Source organism: Triturus cristatus, chromosome 9 (genome assembly GCF_964204655.1).
Source record: "Triturus cristatus chromosome 9, aTriCri1.1, whole genome shotgun sequence".
NCBI classification, from domain to species: Eukaryota; Metazoa; Chordata; class Amphibia; order Caudata; family Salamandridae; genus Triturus; species Triturus cristatus.
This window is the reverse complement of record NC_140592.1, coordinates 753,018,031-753,042,359: the sequence shown is the minus strand read 5'-3', so window position 1 is coordinate 753,042,359 and position 24,329 is coordinate 753,018,031. Positions and strand designations below refer to the sequence as shown.

Below are 24,329 nucleotides of genomic sequence, written 5' to 3'. Positions count from 1 at the left end.
CCAGTGGGCACCGCATCAGGGGAATATTTCCGATCTGGTCCAAATTTTGGAGGAGACTGAGAGGGGTGGTTGCTGAACTGAGATTGAATTAACAGCAGACCCCCTCTTCCTTCCCCACCCAGAATTGACAGTGGTGATGATACGTCACTACTGGGGTCAGGTGGCTTCTTTGGGGAGGTGGAGATCACTGAACTCTGGTCTCTGGTGGAGAAGATGCTCCACATTAACCTGGAGCTGTGAGCGATTTGCTTGGCACTAAAGGCCTTCTTCCCTTCCATCAAGGGAAGGCTGGTTCATGTGTTCTCGGACAACACCACTGCTGTGTTGTGCTGCAACCAGCAGGGTGGAGTGAGCTCGTGGGCCCTTTGTCAGGAGGTTCTGCGCCTATAGTCTTGGCTTGAGCTCCAGGGTATCCTCCTGGAAGTGCAGCACCTGGCAGGTTCTCTGAACACCAGGGCTGACTTACTCAGCCATCGATGTGTTTTTGGATCATAAATGGCATCTACTTCTGGAGGTTGCACAAGGACCCTTCCTCGAATGGGGAGAACCATGGCATGATCTATTCACCACAACTGAGAACGCACAATGTCAGCTCTTCTGTGTGTTGGAGTTACCGAAGCGGTCTCACTCGGAGACTGGTTCCGATTTAGACTGGAGCCCGGGACTCCTGTGCGCCTTTCATCTGATACCACTCCTGCCCTAGATTCTCAAGAAGATCAGTGCCGTCTGGGACCAAGTGATCCTAGCGGCTCTGGACTGGGCACGGTGGGTTTGGTATCCCCAATTTCTGAGCTTGAGCATCTGTCCTCCGATCAGGCCTCCTTTTCATGGGGAACTCCTGTCACAGCAACCGGGCAAGGTTCCTCACCCGAACCTGCGTGTTCTCTACCTTCATGTGTGGAGATTGAGCAGTGACAGTTGAATGCTTTTGATCTTCCTCCCGAGATCTGTGATGTCATTCTGGCAGCTAGGCATCCCGCAACAAAACCTTTATATACTTGCCTTTGGGATACTTTTGTGGCTTTGTGTTCCTCAGGTAAGGTTGATCCACCTTATGCCTCCTTGTCGGAGGTGCTGTTGATGGTGCTGCTGTTAGCCCAGAAAGGCCCTTGCTCGTGCACCATTAAATGTTATCTTTCCGCCATCTCGACTGTTTTGATGCTACTGGATTAGCCCTTACTGTTTGTCACCTGTTACAAGTTTCTTTAAAGGCCTGCAACAATTGTTCCCTCTCACCCCTTTTGTCATGCTTCAATGGGACCTCAGCCTAGTTCTGACTTTCTTCTGTGCTCGGTTTGAGCCCCTGCATAGCTGCTCTCTGCAGCTACTGACCCATAACAAAGCATCTTGATAGCCATTACATCGACCACGACGGTCAGTGAGCTTGAAGCTCTTTCAGTTACACATCCATGCTTCTACCTGGACAAACTGGTCTTTTGGACTATGGCCTTCTTTCCACCAAAAGTGGTGGGTCCTTTCCATGTTAAGCAAAGCATCCCACTACATACATTTTTCATCTTTCCTCATCCTCCTAAGGAAGAGGAGAGACTCCATTGTTTGGACCCAAAAAGAGCCCTGGTTTGTTTCAACAAAAAAATAGTTCCTAGCTCATACGGTTCAAATGTTACTGAAAACACAGCAACACATGTTGCGGTACAGCAGAAGGCCCTTGCAAGGGTCACCTTTCTGTTGCTTATTCCTATATTTCGGTGTTGAACTGGTACTAATGAGGTGCAACCAATGCTCAGACAGTGTTAACAAGTTTAAAAATGACCAAATAATGAAGTAATAACATCACAAAATGCGCCGCGTTATGCAGCATAATTTGCCTTTTCTTGCTGTATAATTTAATCAACCCTGTCACATAATTTCACCCTCTCATGCTGCATAATTCCAATGGCTCTACACATACTATGGACTTATAGGTAAGGTAAATATACCAATTTGGAGTATAAACATGACATCATGCTGAAAGGAGGAGCACTGGCACTTTACCTCTGGTTAGCAGGGTTAAAGTGCACAGTTCTACAGTCAGGAAAAATATAGGATCCAGCAAGGTGAAAAATCCGGGATACCCATGCAGAAAATGCAGCTTTCATCCAAACTCATCAAGCACTGACAAGACAGGATAACCCTCCCTAATCTGCTGAACAGTTTTTAAAGTGTTGTCAGCAAGCAGATTCTCCATGCAAACCATACCAAGCCTCTCAAGATGTGCTTCCCACATCCAGTCAGTAGAACAAGCTCTTTATACCTTAGATGTCAATAGTGCGCTTATGTATTACATTGACAGGACTAAGCCCTTTCAAAAGATACAACATCTTCTTGTTCTTCCCTAAACCACTCAAAGGCTGTGCTCTTTCCAAAGCAGGTATTGCACGCTGGTTGGTCAAATGTATACAGACTTGTTATGGTTAAATCAAAAGACCTTTGACTGTTCCTTCTAGTAGACCCCACTCAACCCGTTAAAAAAAAAAAAAAGGATCTTGTATGGCTTTCCTGGGTAATATTCCTCAAACCGACATCTGTAAAGCATCTACTGTTCTACTCCCCACACTTTTAGTAAACATTACTATGTGGATGTTTTAGCCTGCCAACAAGCTAGTGCTGGCCAGGCTGTATGACTTGCACTTTCCCAGTATTTTGCAACCTCCTCAGGCCAGCCATAGCTTTAAAGGAGGATTGGTTTGCAGTCTCTGAACAGTTCGTGTCTACAGCTGCACATGACACAAACAGAAAATGCTCATTACTTGGTAAGCTTCTGTTCATGGCATGTAGTGTTGTAGATTCACACACGTGCAGCACCTTCCCCAGAAGCCCATAGACGTTGCAGATACTTTTTTATATTTTACATTTACTATTCTTTCGCATGGTCCTCTGTCCTGAATCTCTAAGCTCCATCTACATCCTCACCCTTCGGGTGGAAAAAACAATCCCACAATGGAGCCAATGCCCATGAGCTTACCAGTAATTGGTGGAGTCACTGTACATCGTGACTCTAAAGACTTCTTCGAAGAAAAACAACTTGCATATGTTCAAGCCCAACACTAGATGGCAGAGTTATGCACAGCTTGTGATTCTTTAGCACTACATGCCACAAACAGACGCCTACAGGGTAAGTAACATTTTCCTTACCTTTGATAACAATATTTCTGCTTGACACATCCTCACTGCCCTCCCTCCTTTCAGGTGACCTAGAGCCATGACTAATAAGATCCCACAATATGCAAATATGATGTGCGAAGTATTTGTCACAGTCATGGCTCTGTCAGTTCTTCTCCGCATGCCTCACTGATGAGCAAATAAAAAATTCAGAAACTGATATCTGCACACCAGTTTTAATATACTTTGGTCGCATCATGACTGGAGTTGGGTGGCACCCCCTGGGGGTGCTGGAGAGTCATTGCTGGCGCAAACAAATTTCGGATCAGTATGAAGCCTGGAATGATAATTCATAAGGTGAGGAATCTTCTGGAAGATTGTGTATCCAGCAGAAATATTGCTACTAAAGTTAAGTAACTTTTTCTTCGTCAATTGCATGTTGATGTTCTGCAACTGTATAAAAGAGATAGAGGTAAATTAAATGTTAATTTTGACCTTTTTTTCATAGGAACATCCAACTGGTCTGAGGATTACTTCTACAACACCGCCGGTGTTGGCCTGATCATAAACCAGACTGGGGCCGGTGTGGCTGGGTCCATCACAGCTCAGGGCCAGCTGAAGGCCGTTTTCGAGCGGGACTGGAACTCTGAACACACACAACCTTTGAGCCATGGAATGCAATGCTCATTCAGAGAATGAGGGTGTCAGTGGACTGTCAGGATGCTCTATCCCCTACACTTGCGAGGTTGCTCTGAGTCCTGGAGAATAAATGGGCACTATGGCATACAAGGGAGGACTCCAAGGATGTAGGGAATGGTTGCATTCTCACACATAAAAGAGGGTGTTGGGGACTGGGGAATGACCTGGCACTCTCAAACTGGAAAAGGCTCCTGGTGAGTAGTAATGCACCATCCCACATACTGAAGACGATGTCCATCTAACTTTAATATAAGGGGTTGATTTAGACTACAGAGTGCGAATTTTACTCCGTCAATGCAACAGAGTAAAATACTCTTGTCACCCTGACAGAGTAACCATACTCCAAATTTGGAGATGTCCGCTACCCTAGCGGACATCTCTTACATTGGCAGGAACTGCCTTACAGCCTTGTCAACATGATGGTGCCGTTATATTTAAAAAGAAAAAATCTTTCTTTTCGAAAACGAAATCCCAAAGCTGGATTTTCTTTATAAAAAAAAAACTAATGACCCTCTCTCCCTGGGACCTTTCTCCCATGCTGGTAGGGGGTATGGTCATTTAAAGTTTTTTTCTTACCGCCACGTTTTTGATTGTGGTATGTGAAAGTAAAACTGGTTATTTGACTGCCCACTTTAAATCACAAATGGCCAAACCTCAGATGGCCCTTGCTGCGTTGGGCAATTGTAGGAGCATGTCAGCAACGGAGACAGAGGATTCTTCGTCGCTGACTTACTGAAAGTCCGCCTGTCCATAAATCAGACGGGCAGACATTCACTTTGGCGGAGAGGGTATTCTATCGCATTTGCTACAGAGTATCCTCTCTGCCAAATTCTAAATCATGGCCTAAGTGTGCTTTCCTGTCACACACTCCTTTGTCACAGCAGAGGGCTGTCGTCTCACGATAATACATTTTAAATCATACATCCAAAGGTCCTTCCAAGCAGAGTGCTCTCTTCTCTTACACACTTCTCCGACTCATCTTAACTTACCATCTTGAGAGCGCTCTGCTCCCTCCAGTACTAAACTAACTTGCCATGTTCCAACTTATGGATACATTTCATGTTACACTGCCTTGTGAAAATTAGAACATTTGAATTCAGACCATAAACAAGGCAGTGATTGAGTAGGCAGGGAGTACTCTATAAAATCCACATTTAAACTTAAATACCTTTTAAAATTGTAGTCTCCGATATGTGAAGGCAGATGGCCCAGGGTTTAAAACTTGTACACATAATCGCCCTATGATTGCTGGGAAATCTGCAGGGCTGCATTCCAAGTGAATCATGGAATTGGTACAAAAGTCAGGCAAATTCTAGAGACTGTCATTTTATAATGTTATGTTTTTCTACCTTAACTATTTACCTTTAAATGAAGTGGTGGGGGTGTTTTACCTATAACCCATTTTCCAATCAGAGATTTACAGCACTCTGTCCCACAAAGGAAGCCATATCTAGCCTTTGGAAATTTGCTGAATTTGTAAGAGGGCTTACCTGACTGCTGTATCCTCCCTTCCACTGCATCTGATCTCGAATCACCTAAAAAATCGGGAAATCTATCAAGAAAGGTTGTTAATCCAACCTCCCATGACTTGTTGACGCCGATCACTATCTTTGTAGCATTACATTGCTGAGCTCTTTCTTACACAGAAAGTTTAGTTTGAAGAGGGCTCCTGAGTGCAGCTCAAATAAGGTCTGCCTTGTGTGTGAAGGGCAGGTTTCTGTGTTTGAATCCATTTTTCTTTTCCCAACTTGCCAACTCCGATTAGTATCAGCCATATGCAAATCGGTCATGGTCCTGCTCCTATAGGAACAGTCCTGTGTTCGGGCAGACAGTAGAAATGCCCAACAGGCCTGTGATCCCTCATATCCTATTCATCCAGCTGCTGAGGGTTCAGGGAGATCAATAAGATAACTGTGGGTTAAGCACTTACTGCAGAGCAGTGGCGAAGCTAGGGGGTCCTGTTTTTGGGGGCAGCAGAGGTGAGCAAGTTGTGTCTGTCGACTACCACCATCCCCCCGTGAACAAGTCGTCTGTCAGCTCCCCCCCCCCCCCCCCTTACCTGCACCAGGTGCCAAATTTAGGGTTCGCCCCGGGTGGCAGTAGATCTAGCTACGCCACTGCTGCAAAGGGTCAGTGTGTAACTTGCATTTGTAGGTTCAAACCCCAGGAAGGCATATTTCGCCTATTTTCCCCTTTTTTGTTGTTTTTTTGTTGTAAAATGTTCAGGGTCAGTAAATTGATTGCCATCAGCATAGATGAAGTTAATACCTATTATTTATAAAGTGTTATGAAATGACCATGCAAAAGATGTACAACATTGGCCAGCTCTTCAACAGTGATCTTTTCATCAGTAGTATGTCAGAATACTGAGCACAAAAACGTTATGCATACTTGAATGGTGACTACCAAAATATTATGACCGTTAGTATATATGCAAGTATAGATTTACATGCTGTAAAGATGTATATAAATCATCAAGATTGCATATTTTTGGAGTCAAGTATAATAATCCTAGACTTGCCTGTGTATACTTACCATCACAATATTTTGGTTGTCGATATTCTGGCTGCAATATTTTTGTAACATAAGATTTAAAACTTTATTTTTGAGTAGTATACCTCCTCCAATATACTCCATATCAAAGCTACCATCAAACAAGACTGCTTGCTATCATCTATCTAGAGTTTGTGGAGTCCTCTCTCTGCTCTGCTACATTTTAAATACAAAATCAGCTGTGTTCTTGACATTGTCACTTCTTGCTTAGAGAACGTCAATGCCTTCTACACTGGGCTCCCAAAAAAGATATATTGAAGCTCCAAAGAACCAAGGAACATACTATCATGCACAAGCTCTGCCACTTCTGCCATGAACATATCAAACATTCCTTGACAAATCAAAACCCCCTTGTACAGAGTTTAATTCAAGACTAGAAGTATTGTCTTTAGCAGCCTGTGTGTCCACAACATCCGCCTCAAGAAAACCAAGATCAGCTAACCAGACTTTTTTGACCGCCCCCAGCACAGATACAGAATATGAGGTTTCCGGTCCGCAGTGCTAAACTTGTAAGGATAAAAATAATAAACAAGCACCAGGTTCTAAAACCTTTTTTAGAAGGCTGCCTGTGCTGGATGGATCTTACCTCCTTCAGTGCATGTTCCTTGAGTTGAAGCTTGCGCACACACCTGCATCTGGTATGCCATCTCCCGTTTCAGCTTCAGAACAGAGAGGGGCTTCAGCTGCCTGGTTAAGGCCCATCCTTATCATTTTATCAGCAGTGGCCACCACTCAGCCTCAACAGGGAAGCACACCACAGAATCTCCTCATCAGAGAAAACGGTCTGCAGACGTGCTAACCTATTGCACAAGAGTAAGATAAGTGGCCAGCCCCATCCCAGCAGAGAAACAACCACACTAACTAATGAATAGGTGCCGAGGCTGCAGATAGTGGCATCCACAGGATTACCAGTGGACGTCAGGGGCCCTAATGAAGGACACTGGTGTTACCAATTATCACGTAATTAATGCCGTTAACAACAGGAGACAGGAAGCCATTGAGTCAGGGACATGTTTAGATGAGGGTCAGATTAGGTCTCCCGGATAGTGGCAAGTGAGTTCCAATAAGTGCAGTTTGGGCCCACGGAGAACAATCGCTTCAAGTTGGGTGCTGCCAGTCCCTTTGGCATACCTGTTTACTCCCCAGCATTTGGACGGGTTTACCTTCATTACTTCTATTCACCGGCTTGACAACAAAATGCCTCCATAGAGTTTAGTGAGGTCACCCACTTTCACACATTATTATTCAAGGCTCTGACTATGGCATTCAGAGCTTTTCAAGGACAGGGCCCCGCATACCTGCGAGCCAGACTCAAGCATTCCCATCAGAACCGGACCCTTAGATCCAACCATCTCCGTCTACTTGCTACCCCCTGTTTCCACAGGTCTAGAACAGGAGGCAGAACCTTCACGGTTGTTACCTCCAAAATCTGGAACGCCTGGCACTCTCCCTCCGCGCTTATGACTCAGAACGTATCTTTCGACGTGCCTTGAAAACCTGGCTGTTCACCAACCTCTAGTTCTTCTGCACCTATCTCCAGCCGTCGTCTTCAGCACCGGGACACCCCTGTTGGGGGTAGCTGTGCGCTCTATAAACTCCTTAAATAAGTAAAATAAAATTATACTCCAAATATTGTTCATTCTGTATTCACCTTAATTTGATTAGTCTTAAACGCGTGAGTTCACCCACTTTTTCAAGTGAAGTGTTGACAGGTATGCCCTGGAATTCCCCCCAAGCACATTTTAGCTTTGATAGGGCCTAAAAAAAATCCAGAGGATGCATCCCTCTGCTTGGCCTTCTGGTACTAGGGCGGGGAACTCTCATATTCTAGACCACCTGTCAGTAAAGGCAATAAGGCACTTATTTAATCATTTTGCTGTTCATCCGCCAGTTGCTGGCTCGTCCCAGCAGCAGCACAAGTTTAATAGGGTTACAGCAGGTTTTCTTTTCATGAGGCATCATATTATCTACAACTGCAGTGAACTTGGCTAAAAACAGCGTTTTGTTTCACCGTGCTATTCTACACTTCCACCCTAGCACTCTGTAGTGCCTTTATTTATGGTGTGCAGTGCTTTACAAAAAGAAAATGAATAAATAAAAAGAAGTAGCAAACATTACATACAAAGCATGTTGTAATCAGAACAGTGAAAGACTGCGAAGTATACACCCTCTGGATGTCTTGAGAACACTGCATCCCAAAGCAGCCGAAATGGACACCTCCTCAAGCCAATCTTCAGAGATCTCATTTGCCCAGGCCTATTTAGATAGGATATGATAAGAAAACATACCTTGGCAAAGCCAGTGGGTCTTGCATTCGCTGCCATTTTTTTGGCTTTCAGTGCTTGTTGTCTCTACTCTTCGTTTTTGTTGAACGTTGTTGGGAAGTCTGATAGACACTTGTCAAGCTAAAAAAAAAATGCTTAGAAGCAAAATATTTTTGGGTTTCAGAAAGTGCACATTGCCATAGTTGTCCCTGGCACTGAAGGGGCTCACAGAGAAGTTAGCCGATGGCTGAAGTATGCTGACCCATTGCCTCCTGCTGTATGCTACAGTGGGAGGGCGAAAAATGTGAATGACAGTAAAAGACCTGTGGATAAAGTTTGCTTTCTGAAAGGCCCTATAAGTATATTACACATAAAGATTTAGGAAAATCAAAAATCCTTGCCTAACACAAGACCGAAAAATGGATAAATACTGGAAATCAGAAATAAATACGCGAAAAGGGTAATCTAAGTGTACCCAATTGCACTCCTATCTGTATGCAAGTTCCCCTGTGCATTCCTTGATACGAGCTCCTGCAATCACAAGAACATTATTATTTACGCAAAGCGCTTGTGCATTCCTGACACGAGAACCTGTCTTCCTCTATTACTGGCTAGGAGTGCGCTTTTCTCTCAAGTTTCAAGCTTGTGTCTCAGATGAGTGATAGCTATTTTTCTCTCAGGGCACCTACCTGCTGTATGCCCCACCGTGCTTCCTCTGCTCCCGCAAAAAGCCTAATGGTTTTTCATGTGGTGTTTTATTTTCTCAAATGATTTATTTTATGTTTTAAGATTTTTGTGGTTGTGTTGTTTTTTTTATAAATCTATTTTTGTACTGCAATTTTTTTGATTTTTAATAAAAGCTGCTTGTTTTACAGACCAGCCTGTCTTGAAATGTGTGGGCTATGAAAAATAAAGTTGAAGTTTACAGTATCCTGAGAATGGGGGAGTGAGGTGCAGGCTGTTACTTCACGGGCCGCTGGTGTGCTCTGTGTGCTTGCCACAGGTTTGGTTAAGGTGGGAATTTCAGGTATTCCTCACCCCTCCCCGAGAGGCTCCTTTTTTGGAGTTAAAGTTGTACAGACCTCGAAAAATCCACTTGCAATTGCGAGTGAAATTTTATGAGGTCAAGCTATTTTTAGCATTTACTTGACCTTGCTGGTCAGTAAACCTAAGTTGGAAGAAACAGGTGTTCTGTTCATTCAGAGAGTGAATGAGCAATTAAGACACCTTCAAACCATGTTTTTATATTGACACATTTGCTGACTGCTCAAAGACAGAGGTCAAATGTCAGTTTGACTTTTTACTAATTGTTGCCTTTCTATACCTGGAAAATGGTTTTAACTTTTCTTTCACTTATTTATCAGTTAATGGTTTTTGTGAAGTGAGCTGTTAAGAATTGTGAAACAAAAGGATGTAAAATGTCAGGGTTTTTTTTCCACCTGCTTGTAAATTAATATTACAAGTATTTCAAAATATAACTGGAATTAAGAAATCACTTTTCAGAAGTGTCATCCAAACAAGGATTTAAATAGAAGCAAAGTAAATCGGAATACGTTACTTGGTGATGTGCAAATGACAAATATTTGCAGACACTTTATTTCCAAACATTGTACACTGTATAGTTTTAAAACCACGTCAGTGACAAATTCTGTGGCCATTTCTATGTAAAAGCTGCTGAATGAAAATTACAGTGTGCTACTACCTTATGCTTTAGTTATGTATTTATTAAAAGTGATAGTTTTTACACATGATTTGAGAAACATTCCTGCCCCGCCCTGATGACAATGCAGTTAATGAACTAAGAGGCAAGTCAGTGGTCATGTGTATCCTTTATGTGGCTAGATTTGTACTCTATATGGAGTTAATGTTTATTTATTTATTATGGAGTTTTTTATATAGTGCGAACTTGACCCGAAGGTATCTGGTATCAGAGTTCTATGCACAAGTGTAGGAAAGTGGGTGTCTGTTGCAGTAGACCTGCCCCTCCCCCCCTTTTTGCCAGACTACTGATGCACTTTGACTTGATGTGCCCTGGGTCCCTGCCAATCAGGTTCCCAGGGCCTGTGTTCTTTCCCCAAACCTTACCCAATTGGCATCTCTGGCCACAGGTCAGCCCCTGGTAAATGGTACCACGGGTACCCAGGGCACTGTGACCAAGGAAGACCTCTCAGGGCTGCAGCACTTATTGTGCCAACCTTAGAGGCCCTGTACCTTTACACACACACACACACTGCCTTTGCAGCCTGCATGTTTTGGTGCAGAAAAAAGTGAAGAGTCGACATGGCATACATCCCTGTGTGCCATGCCTACAACCCACTGCCCTGGCATAATTAGTCACCCCTCTAGCTGGGTGCCCTATACCAGTGGTGAGGGTACAGGTGCATGAGCCCTGTACCCCTACAGTGTCCTAGTCCATTCTTAGACTTTGTAAGTTCAGTGCTGCCATTAAGAGTATATGGTGCTGGTAGCTTGTCATTACGAACTCCACAGCACCACAGTGGCTACACTGAAAACTGAGAAGTTGGGTATCAAACTTCTCAGCACATTAAACCCACACAGATGCCAGTGTGGGATTTAATGAAAAATGCACACAGAGGGCATCTTAGAGATACCCCCTGAAAAACGACCAGCCTCTGTTAGGTTCTCATGCTGGTACACACCAGCCTGCCACCACAAGACATGTTTCTGGATCCCTAGGGTTGGGAGCCTTCACCCCTGAGCCCAGAAACAAAGCCTTTCCTGGGCGGAGGTGTTCACACCTCCCCAGGCCAGGAAGAGCCATCTGTGGCAGGGGAGCTTCAAAGGCCTGGCAGCCTTTGTAATGCGACCCCCAGCCTCTCCTGCTAGCAGGAGCAGGCCCCCTTCCTGTCTCCCCTCCTTTTCGGCTGGAAAGATGGGCGGGAAAAACTAGCCAGCCCAGAAGATGTGCCCACCTCTGCCAACTCCACCCCTCAGGTTGGGGAGGCGAGGTGACGCCTCATCTTGCAGATGGCAGGCATTCCCCAATCAGGATTAGGGATTGTGCTCACTCCCCCACGTGGGGTGAGCACACCGTGGGTGTAGTCACCTAAGGTCAGTAGCCCATTTGCTACTGACCTCAAGACCCCTAAAACGCCCCCTAATTACAGTATTTAGGGGGCAGCCCTGAACCAAGAAAGCAGATTCCTGCAACCTAAGAAGACAAGCATTTGCAATACAATAGGTCTCGCATTAATGCAAATTTGAGCTATTGGCATTGTAAATCACAATGCCTTTTATTTATGTTTTGGTTTTTAAAACGTATAAATAAAAGGCATTGTCATTTTTAATGCCAATAGCTTAATCTCGCCTAAATGCGAGACCTATTGCATTGTAAATGCTTTTTTCTTCTCCTGCTCTATATTTCCACCCCCCAACCCTCCCAGTCCCCATAGCTGGCAGTCGCCACTGCATTTGACACTACTTTGTGTAGCTCTATGGCCCTTCTGAAGCGATTTCTGCGTCTGTCTGCATTTTTTATTTTATCTTTCAAAGAGGAATTGCTGATTTTATATTCTTTTTTACTGACATGGACATAAAAATACCGGCCATGTCAGTGAAACACTGTGAAGGGGGTGAATTGAGTCAGTATAGACCCCCCAAAGTCCTTCCCCCTCAAAACAAACACAGATGTCAGCTCACGTTTTCGACTGGAGTCACCTGCCCCCCTACGTCATCCGACATCGCCCCCACGTGGACGCAGCCTTGCAGATAACGGAAGTCTGGAGAGAAACAGTAATGAGTAGAATAAACACCAGAGAGAGGAAAGCGTCAATAAGCAAAGCTCTTAAAGCAATGCCAGCTTCTTGATTCAACACTCGCCTCCTTCCACAGCACACTTCAGGACAACACTCGTTTCAGGGCCGGGCCGCAGTCGCTTATCACTTCAGCTGTTTCACTGAAATATTAATGATAAAAGGCGCTATACAAATGCTCACAACATAGCGGTAACGGAGGAGTGAAAGAGATTCAAAGTTATGTGAACACTAAAATGAAGTGCCTCGAATCGCTGGAGGAATTAAGGGTGTGTGTGGCTTTGGCGCTTGAGAAAAGCGCCTAATTGACAGCAAAGGAATAGGATCCCAATCCTCTGCCTGCTTCAAGCCAGCTGGAGAGGCGTGAGGCAAGTTCAGACCACGTTCATGAAATCTGTGGCCTCGCTGCTGAGAGGGTTGAATTTACTCTTGTGGAAAAAAAAGTTATAACAAGAATCAAGGAGCAGACACTAGGAATTCTGTCAGGAAAGGCGGGAAATCAGAAAATGATGCCAGTCCCACGGGGAGCGCTGGCTGCAAGACGCGGTCATGTGACTGTGCGCCCCTTCCCTCTCATTCAGGAGATGCGAGGCACAGGGCTGTCGGGGATAGCCATTGTTCTGACGCTGCTTGTTTAACCAGCACGTGGGTTTAAGACCACTGTCCGCCTTTCAGGCTGTTCAACTTGCGACTGACAAAACATAGTGCCTTCAGACTAATGAAGGAGACAGTATAACACCACAAGTAAACAATCCAGCTCTGATGGGCGGTCCCAAAAGGAGACACGCCGGTAACAATGAGGGACTAAGAAGCCTCATTATCAATCGGAAGCCAGCGTTTACGATAGACGATGATGCCAGCCAATCAAAAATAGGGGCAGGGCTTCCGCCCCACTTCTAAAATATACTCTACAGCATGCCTCGCAAAGCAGCGCGTTGCGCTGAAACGCTATGCGAGCCCTAAAAAAGGATGAAAGAAGACGCCCAGTAGAGGAGACTGCAGAGAACAACTGACTTGGCCCAAGCCCTACCGGCTCATCTGCAGTTTCCGGATATCCTGCGCCAAAAATCGTCTTGTCCTGCAGCCGGCGATCTCCAGAACCCCGGGGAGGACTGACTGCCTTCAACAAAGACCAGATCTCCTGTGAACAGCAGCTCTGTTCAAAAGAAACACCAAACAAAGTCTCCGAACCTGCTGAGGAAAAAGAAACCCGGCGCCTGGAACCACCACTGCACCGTCGCCTACAGCCCGAGCTCAAGTGGCCCACTGGTCACAGCGAGGTCCCCCAGGGCTCCAGAGTCCGAGTCCACGGTGGGTTGACCCCTCCCGGACTCCCTGACGTCACCTGCAGCTTCTGCACGGAGACAGCCCCCAAACCGCGAGTGGCCTGGTAAGGTGAAATCCAACCTCAAAAGACACCCCTGCATCCAGCCGCCCTGCGACCTGGCGAAGAGAACCCGAGGTGCACCTACGTCCCCGAGCCCTCCAACTTACCTGTATAGCTGTTCGTTCCTCCCAGAAGTCTTCATGGACCGAGCCAGCAGCTAAAAACCAAAACCAAAAATCCCCATTGAAATCAGGGCACCAGGTGCCAAAACAGCACCCTGCACCCAGCTGCCCCTGCCCCGCTGCGGGTGCACTTTGTGTGCTAAACCGGATGCCCCTTTGCCCTGAGCCTAACACCAGAAGCTTGGCTCCCACAACCTTGTGGCCTGCTCGTCAGCAGCCGTCAACCGGAGGCCCCCTATCCCTAATTGGATAATATTGGGCCTCAGCACCCGGCCATTTAAGTGCTGCTGAGGGTGTAACGAGAGTGCATCCTTGACCCTGGGGGAACCCTTGTTCCAACCCCATGAGCTCAACTCCAAAGACCGATTACTTACTTGGTAACCGTTAACTTCATTTCTCTTCATGGGACCCTATTGACTGTTTTTCTCTGAAAAATGTTTTAAGTGTGGAGTTGATTGGTATGGAAACCTGAAAAATAACAATTGTGCAAAACTGATTTTACTTACCTTTTCTGTAGGAAATGTCCCAATGTGATATCTAGGCATATCACACTGAGTAGAAAAAGTAATCTCAAAAGTAACTTACCTGTTTTTTCATTGCAAAGTCGATACAAGTATATGTACAGCATTTCACAGTATTGCATTACCAGTAATTCAAACTCTAACCATTTTAAAGTACATTTACAATTGCATTTTTTCAAACTGTATATCTACTGCAAAGTATTTATCAATTTACCTTGCTTGGTTCTAGAAAAAAAAATAACTAAAAGAATATTTTTATACAAAACCAATTGGTCTGACGTTCAGTCTTTGAGTGTGTGAAATCATTTGCTGATTGAGTGTGTACAACAAATGCTTAACACTGTCCTCTGATACTGCCTTACTGTTCGCCCACACTACCACAAATGGAGAGTGATGTGCTATCTAACTGTACCTCTGCCTCCCTTTGGGGATGCACTGGATTCTGTGCACACTATACCTCACTTTGGTATCGTATGTACAGAGCCAGCTTCCTACATTGGTGGATCAGTGGTGGGATATGCAACTTTGCATTTGTTGGACTACTTGGTTACCACCTGATCACACAACAGAACTCTTAAATTGTCTTTAGAATTCAGATTTTTTTTAAATTGGCATTTTTTGCAAAACGACTAAAAGTCTTATTAGGGCCTTGGTTAAGTCCCTTTAGAATTTTAGAAAAATAAAGTCACTTTAGCTAGGGTTACAGGGGTTAGAAGTTTTGTCTCAAAACAAGAACCCGGCTGTTAGTGAAAATGACCTAGAGAACTTGGTTGAGGAGCTCGACCTCACCCCTTACCTTCACTTGTCTTTCAAGGAAGTAAGGTCGCTATGTAAACTTAAAAACATAGCCATGTGTCCCCATCTCACCAAACAAAAGCTCCAGGAGCTTTTGGCTGGGTATGCTAAGGACCACCCATCTGAAAATGGTGATGACCAGTCAGATGGAGAAGGAGTGGAAGAGGATGACCAGGTAGATCAGCCCCTCCACTGCTTAGGGAGAAAAGGGCCCCTTTGGCCCTGATTCCAAGAAACAAGCTCCTAGTACCTAGAAGCCACACAGGTTGATCAGGTACTACTGAGGACATTGAGGCCAGCCTCAATGAGGAAGACATCCTGCCAGCCAGGTTGACCAAAAGATTAGACCTAGAGACCAGTCTCCTGGTTCTGGAAAAAGGAAGAGCAGAGATGGGCCTAGGACTCATCAATGGTGGCAGCAATTTAAAAAACATAGCAAAAGAAGGATCCTATGATCCCAAAATCCCCAAAGGGAGTGTCCCTAAATTTGCGGATGGTGATGATATCACCAAGGGGTTCACAGCCTTTGAGAGGGCTTGTGAAGCCAGAAGGGTGAAGAAAACTCACTGGGGGGCACTCCTTTGGTAACTGTTCTCTGGTAAGAGACAGACTCCTGACCCTTACAAGGGCAGATGCTGGGTCTTATGACCTCATGAAGAGAACTCTGATTGAGGGATTTTGACTCACAGCTGAGGAATACAGAATTAGATTCAGGGGGGCTCACAAAACCCCAAAACAATCCTGGATTGACTTTGTTGACTACTCAGTTAAAACACTAGGTGGCTGGTTGACTGGAAGTAAAGTGCAAGATTATGATGGTCTTTATAATTTGTTAATGAAAGAGCACATATTAAGTAATTGCATTGATGAAAAGTTGCATCAGTATCTGGTAGACCTCGGACCAATTTCTCCCCAAGAATTGGGAAAGAAGGCGGACCATTGGGTCAAGACAAGGGTGACTAGGACGTCCACTGGGGGTGACCAAAAGGAAGGGGTTACAAAACCTCCCCAGAGGAAAGACAGTGATCCGATAAAAGTAAGGAGTCCCAGGTAACCCCCCCCCCAAACCCTGACCAGGAGGGAGGGCTCAAAGACACCTCACAAACTAAAACTGGGTACCAAGGTAAGAATTGAGATCCCAAAAGGGTATGGTGTCACAACTCCCAAAAGACAGGACACCACACAAATGACCCTAGCTGTCCTAAACAAATTACATCCCCTAGTGTAGCTCCAGGGGTTGCCAGTGTAGCTTTAGAAGGTGATTTCCTCAGATGAGGAAGCCCCCATAGCCTTCAACTGGAAAATGGGCCCAAAAGGTGAGTTGGAGATTCCAGAGGGGAGTAGACACTTCCACCACCTACTGGCGAATGAAATCCCGGCCATTGCCCTGAGAGATACCTGGGCCAGTCACACGGTCATGCATGACAGGTTGGTTCTCTCAAACCAGTATGTCCCAGGGGAAACAAAAAAGAGTAAGGACTGTCCCAGGGGGTGTCACTGTTAGACCTATGGCTGTAGTACTCTAGAAATAGCTGGGTCCCTTAGTTGGAAAAAGGTGGTAGTCAGTAAAGAACTGTCAGGTCTGATCAGATTTTCCCTAGTTCACTGCTAAAATGTCCAGATCGTACGTTTGGGAGGGTTTCTAGGCTAGCGCTTTCACCCTTTACATGGAGAGAATTGGTGGCAAGACGCTTCATCAGGCAGGGAACACCCAACATGGAGGACAGGCACTGGGAGCTAGCGTTCTAGTGTTTTTCCTTCCTTCTGTCTGACAGCTGCTCTGTTCTTGCTCGCGCGCTTCAGCAGCTCTGCGCACTTCAAAGGAGGCTGGTTCTGAACTGCGCTCCTCAGTGACAAGATTTTTCTCTTCAGTAAATTGAATTTTTCCTGAGTTCCAGTAAGCAACGAGGAGTTTGAGGCTTTTGGAGCATCGCAGAGTCAAGTTACCGCTGGTGAGGTTATTTATTTCCTGAAGTAGTTTGAATTCAGCGCCAGTCCTTGCGCTAACATTTCCATAGGGGCAGTTTTCTTCAGAAGGATCCCAGTTAATTAAAAGAGTAGCGCTCAGACTGAGTTTATGGAACAGTCCAGCTAATGACTGCTTGTCTTTTATCACAAGAAGGACAGAATCGCCAATAATTAAAAGGGGCAACATTTCTAATTGTTGACTCATTGTGCTCCTGAACCAAGGAAAAGACTGAGACAAATAAAGACTTTAAAGTTTGTTTTAGAAGAGTATTACTTGCTAACTCCTCTACATTAGTTTCTTGCCTGAACTATTGAATAAGAGTGTACTACCAGATTTAAAACCCCTGCAAATGTATATCTGCAAGCAGAGCAATTCTACAACAATTGCAACTTGAATGTATGTATGTATAACTTGAAGCAACAGCGACTGGACTGTGTGCTGACACTCGATGGATCTGCTGACACCGGCACTGACGAGGCGACTCATCGCCGAAACGCGTATGCCATGGCTTCACGAACTGCCAGCATGTCAATATGCCTGTTTCTCATGGACTACCAGCAATGTGATTTGTTGATCTTATTAAAAGCCCTCGCAAGATTCCGGAGTGTGCCGTGCTTGTTGTTCATGGGGAACAAGCGTTGGTCTTTGTGTTTGGTCCGCGGGCTGGAAGCGGACAAAACGGCACACCCTCCCGATCTGGAGCACCTTGGAGACACCAGCACCTTTGGAAACTTTGTTTTGTGGCAAAACAAGGCGCCCCCCCTAACAGTTGTATTGCCATCTGGCTTCACGAGCTGTAATGGGGAGGGAGGAGGCATTATGGTGTGCCTGACGAAGGAACCAGCGAGGTCTTTTTACACCCCCGTGGGCACTCGAGCTGGTTTGCGGACTGGGCTCATGAATGTGAGAGCACCACTTGATGTTTAGAGCGCCTTGAAATATATTCAATCGCCCACTCGGACTTCAAGTCCCAGCATCCCTTGCCTGTGGGAGTGTCATCGCCTTGCACAGCACATGATGTGGAGGAGGGGCATGTTAAATTTTTAAACAGACTCAGAAGCAACAGCGACTGGACTGTGTGCTGACACTCGATGGATCTGCTGACACCTGCACTGACGAGGCGACTCATCGCCGAAACGCGTATGCCATGGCTTCACGAACTGCCAGCATGTCAATATGCCTGTTTCTCATGGACTACCAGCAATGTGATTTGTTGATCTTATTAAAAGCCCTCGCAAGATTCCGGAGTGTGCCGTGCTTGTTGTTCATGGGGAACAAGCGTTGGTCTTTGTGTTTGGTCCGCGGGCTGGAAGCGGACAAAACGGCGCACCCTCCCGATCTGGAGCACCTTGGAGACACCAGCACCTTTGGAAACTTTGTTTTGTGGCAAAACAAGGCGCCCCCCCTAACAGTTGTATTGCCATCTGGCTTCACGAGCTGTAATGGGGAGGGAGGAGGCATTATGGTGTGCCTGACGAAGGAACCAGCGAGGTCTTTTTACACCCCCGTGGGCACTCGAGCTGGTTTGCGGACTGGGCTCATGAATGTGAGAGCACCACTTGATGCTTGGAGCGCCTTGAAATATATTCAATCGCCCACTCGGACTTCAGGTCCCAGCATCCCTTGCCTGTGGGAGTGTCATCGCCTTGCACAGCACATGATGTGGAGGAGGGGCATGTTAAATTTTTAAACAGACTCAGAAGCATCAGCGACTGGACTGTGTGCTGACACTCGATGGATCTGCTGACACCGGCACTGACGAGGCGACTCATCGCCGAAACGCGTATGCCATGGCTTCACGAACTGCCAGCATGTCAATATGCCTGTTTCTCATGGACTACCAGCAATGTGATTTGTTGATCTTATTAAAAGCCCTCGCAAGATTCCGGAGTGTGCCGTGCTTGTTGTTCATGGGGAACAAGCGTTGGTCTTTGTGTTTGGTCCGCGGGCTGGAAGCGGACAAAACGGCACACCCTCCCGATCTGGAGCACCTTGGAGACACCAGCACCTTTGGAAACTTTGTTTTGTGGCAAAACAAGGCGCCCCCCCCTAACAGTTGTATTGCCATCTGGCTTCACGAGCTGTAATGGGGAGGGAGGAGGCATTATGGTGTGCCTGACGAAGGAACCAGCGAAGTCTTTTTACACCCCCGTGGGCACTCGAGCTGGTTTGCGGACTGGGCTCATGAATGTGAGAGCACCACTTGATGTTTGGAGCGCCTTGAAATATATTCAATCGCCCACTCGGACTTCAAGTCCCAGCATCCCTTGCCTGTGGGAGTGTCATCGCCTTGCACAGCACATGATGTGGAGGAGGGGCATGTTAAATTTTTAAACAGACTCAGAAGCAACAGCGACTGGACTGTGTGCTGACACTCGATGGATCTGCTGACACCGGCACTGACGAGGCGACTCATCGCCGAAACGCGTATGCCATGGCTTCACGAACTGCCAGCATGTCAATATGCCTGTTTCTCATGGACTACCAGCAATGTGATTTGTTGATCTTATTAAAAGCCCTCGCAAGATTCCGGAGTGTGCCGTGCTTGTTGTTCATGGGGAACAAGCGTTGGTCTTTATATATATATATATATATATATATATATATATATATATATATATATATATATATATAATGGCTCCAACTGCACCTCAGACCAGCGCACTCTCGGATGGGTGCTTCGTAACGCGGAGGTGCATCCCGTTTAAATATACGCGCTCACTCCTTTCTCCCTTCTGGCATAAGGAAAGTACTCGCAGGGTTATTCTCTTTAGAGTTTCTTTTTAATTCATCCGCTTTGCAACATGATGCGTTTCGGCTGACGCCTTAGTCTAATGTTTACAAGTTATGCGCCGAAAAGCGGCAGACATTTAAAAATACGTCAACGGTCACATGATGCATTTTACAATGGAAATTAAAGAGGGACCACTAGAATTTGCACTGGCACTCCTAAATCAGGATTAGGGATTGTGCTCATTCCCCCACGTGGGGTGAGCACACCAAGGGTGTAGTCACCCTAAGGTCAGTAGCCCATTGGCTACTGACCCCAAGACCCCAAAAACGCCCCCTAAATACAGTATTTAGGGGGCAGCCCTGAACCAAGAAATCAGATTCCAGCAACCTAAGAAGAAAAAGGATGAAAGAAGACTCCCAGCAGAGGAGACTGCAGAGAACAACTGACTTGGCCCCAGCCCTAAAGGCCCGTCTAGTTTCCGGAGATCCTGTGCCAAAAATCATCTTGTCCTGCAGCCAGTGACCTTCAGTACCCCGGGGAGGACTAACTGCCTTCAACAAAGGCCGGATCTCCTGTGAACAGCAGCTCTGTTAAAAAAACACCAAACAAAGAAACCCGACACCTGGAACCACCACTAGACCCGTCGCCTACAGCCCGAGTTCAAGTGGCCCACTGGTCCCAGCGAGGTCCCCCAGGGCTTCAGAGTCCGAGTCCATCGTGGGTTGACCCCTCCAGGACTCCCTGATGTCGCCTGCAGCCTCTGCACGGAGTCCCCTCCCCAACTGCGAGTGGCCTGGTAAGGTGAGATCCGACCTCAAAAGACACCCCTGCATCCAGCCGCCCTACGACCTGGAGAAGAGAACCCGAGGTGCCCCTACATCCCCGAGCCCCCCCAACTTACCTGCCCAGCTGTTGGTTCTTCCCGGAAGTCTTCCTGGACCGAGCCTGCAGCTAAAAACCAAAACCGAAAATCCTCATTGAAAAAAACAGGGCACCGGATGCCAAAACAGCACCGTGGACCCAGCCGCCGCTGTGGGTGCACTTTGTGTGCTAAACCGGATATCCCTTTGCCCTGAGCCTAACACCAGGAGCTTGGCTCCCACAACCTTGTGGCCTGTCACCAGCAGCCTCCAACACGGAGGCCCCCTATCCCTCATTGGATAACATTGGGCCTCCGCACTCTGCACCCGGCCACCCTAGTGCCGCTGAGGGTGTAACGAGAGTGCATCCTTGACCCTGGCGGAACCCTTGTTTCAACCCCAGAAGCTTACCTCCAAAGACCGATTACTTACCTTGTAACCGATAACTCCATAGGAACCTATTGACTGTTTTTCTCTGAAATTTTTTTAAAGTGTGGAGTTGATTGGCATGGAAACCTGAAAAATAACAATTGTGCAAAACTGATTTTACCTACCTTTTCTCTAGGAAATGCCCCAGTGTGATATCCAGTGTGATATCTAGGCATATCACACTGAGTAGAAAAAATAATCTCAAAAGTAACATACAAAGTATATGTACAGCATTTCACAGTATTGCATTACTAGTAATTCAAACTGTAACCATTTTAAAAGTACATTTACAATTGCATTTCAAACTGTATATTTACTTCAAAGTATTTATCAACTTACCTGTGCCAGACTTGCATGGTTCTAGAAAATAAAATAACTAAAAGAATATTTTTATGCAAAACCAATTAGTCTGAAGTTAAGTGTTTGAGTGTGTGACATCATTTGCTGATTGAGTGGGCACAACACATGCTTGACACTGTCCTCTGATACTGCCTTACTGCTCGCCCACACTTCCACAAATAGAGAGTGAGGTGCTATCTAACTTTACCTCTGCCTACCTTTGGGGATGCACTGGACTCTGTGCACACTATACCTCATTTTGGTATAGTATGTACAGAGCCAGCTTCCTACAAAGAGCACCAGTTGTGTTACATGAGGACACATTCATTTTTGTTAGGCACAGGGAGATTGTGATTTGCCCAGAATCATAAGATGGTGCGCGTCCTTGCCGAGACTGGAACCCGGTTCCCCAGATTTGAAGTCGACCGCCCTAGCCGTTAAGCCAACTCCTCTCCCTTATTTGAAAAATAGTTTTCTGTACAGCAGACGTGCTGAACTCGTGTATTTAAAGGTGCCCTCAAGTGATAATGAAGAAAATAGCATCTCAGTGAATTTAAATACTTGCCCAGGAGAACATAATTTGAAACCAGTTTATGGGTCAAGAGCATTATAATTCAGTCCAATAGATTATTTGTCACTAGACCTGCAGGTCTAGTAACATTTTTAGGATTTTTCGAGGCCTGTTGTAGTGTGTCATTTTCTGTACCAGGAGCTTCCAAGCCCAATTTCTTTGTCCTTTACTGTCGGCATGGCAGTTACATACTGAGGTGAGCCAAGATGCCACGTATTGTACTTATACACCCACCCTTATAATTGATTTTTGGTCATTGATGTGTGAATTTTACCCACTGTGTAGGTTGCTCTCTCCACTCTCCTGAGGAAGACCCCGCTGTAAGGAACTAATTGCCTTCCGTCACCTTCTGAGGTTGAAACATCGCCTTTCTTTGTACTTTGACCTGTACCTTTTATTCATGCCCGGAAGTGGAGAATGTAATATGTATTGATAACGTCTCGCTACTTGGGTTTGTTTAGTTAGTCACTCAAAACATTGTTGGACAGGTCTATCTCATCATTGTAAATATTGTAATTATTTTCACGTTCACCTTCACATTCCCATTCCTTCACAAGCACTACCTTGAGCACTTTACTCACTTTTATACTTTGGAGCAACCATTGATATTGTGAATCATGGATACATCCATACTATAAAATTCTTCAAGACTAATAAAACCTTGTTATTGTTTAACTTATTACAGGTGGGTGCCTTACTAGGTTTTGTTCCATTTGAGAAACACATTGGTCAATTGGACCACCTGTTGTACATACCTTTTTTGGAGTTAGTTTCAATATTCTAATGAGAGGCAAGTCCCTGAAAAAACTTTAGGGAGATGTGTTTATATACAGTGAGAGAGTTTTAGGCATATAACGGTAAGAGGAGATTTCAGGGTGACAAACATGCGAAAATAGAGATTTCCTGCAGTCACACCAATACAAACACAGAAAACATATTTTAGGGCGCCATTCTGGTAAACTAATTCCTTTTCAGGAACACACAAGTGTAGGAGATTTCTAGGAAAGCCCACCATATGCAGACACTGGAGGAGATTTAATGGATAAATAGTTGTATGAAAAGTAGATATGAGGTGCATGCACACATACAACAACCGCAGTTGTCTAATGTTTTCCGTGAGGCACACAGACTATTTCACTCGCACTAAATGTCACCCCACTCTTGAAATCAAGAACTTGAGACTCCTGCCTAGGGCTCTAATTGATGAAGTGTCCCTCCCCATTTCCACTCCAATTGAGATGGACCACCATTTCCAACTCACCCTCCAAATCCCCCTCCACTGCTTACTATACACTATGAACGTTCGCCCTTCTTTACATGGCTAACAATCAAACACACACATTCACCAGTCCTGATACCGACTCCACCCACTTAATATTTTCTTACCCACTCCATCAAATCTTGTTTGAACAGCCGAAACAGTAGACGCACTGACTCCTAGCGCATAAAATCATGCCCCAATCTACAAACCACCAGCTGCACAATCCTCCCCCCCCTCAGTAACTCCCACAGCTAATCCCCCTCGCAACCACCTTCTGTTCCCCAACCGAAATACTTACCCCACATATATTAACCATCGACATTCCCACCCACCCTACAACCTATAAACCCCACCCACGCACTCTAACCTCTCTTTCCCTTTTTGTTATTGGATACCAAAGGGCCAATCATTCAGAAGCTCAACTGCCTTATCAACACCCAAATAACCAACTAAACCTCCTCAATCTGAACTCAGGCGCATCACCAGATCACTCTGTTAAAGAAACCTGACTCATCGATGTCCTCTGACATGTCACAAGGTCTACCCCCCCGTACCCCCACCATCACCACCAAACAAAATATAGTATCATCTAACAGAAAAGTCCCAGAATAACCGGTTTGCGCTAGACTTGAAAACAAAGACTACCAATGCCAAAGACTTTACTGTGACTCAATGCAAATCTTTACTGGTAAGTTGGCTGCCCACTACAGCCTGCTCCTGTTCATTGCTCCTGATGCACAGACCAGCTCCAGGAGTTTCAAGGATGCGTAAATTGAGACATTCGTCACAGAGACCACTCTAAATCACAACAACATACATGTCCCTAGGAGATGTGAACAGTTGGTTTGATTACCCAAATCTAACTCAAGCGAAGTGCATATGATCTATAAAACGGCTTGGGGTTGTATCTTGTTCACAGAAGAGTGAAAGCACATTCTGTTAATTATATA

General features: G+C 45.6%; 2 protein-coding genes across 2 annotated transcripts in view; one reads left to right on the top strand and one right to left on the bottom strand.

Annotated features, from left to right (window-relative positions):
• The window catches only part of LOC146798765 (5'-3' exonuclease PLD3-like), a 105,224-nt gene extending 95,732 nt beyond the window's left edge, over nt 1-9,492 (top strand). The window contains exon 14 of the mRNA XM_085626053.1: nt 3,611-9,492. Within this exon, the coding sequence (XP_085482179.1) occupies nt 3,611-3,801 (191 nt within the window). The 3' untranslated portion in view covers nt 3,802-9,492. The remainder of the gene's footprint in view (nt 1-3,610) is intronic.
• The window catches only part of LOC146798764 (uncharacterized), a 144,636-nt gene that overhangs the window by 40,399 nt on the left and 79,908 nt on the right, over nt 1-24,329 (bottom strand). The window lies entirely within an intron of this gene.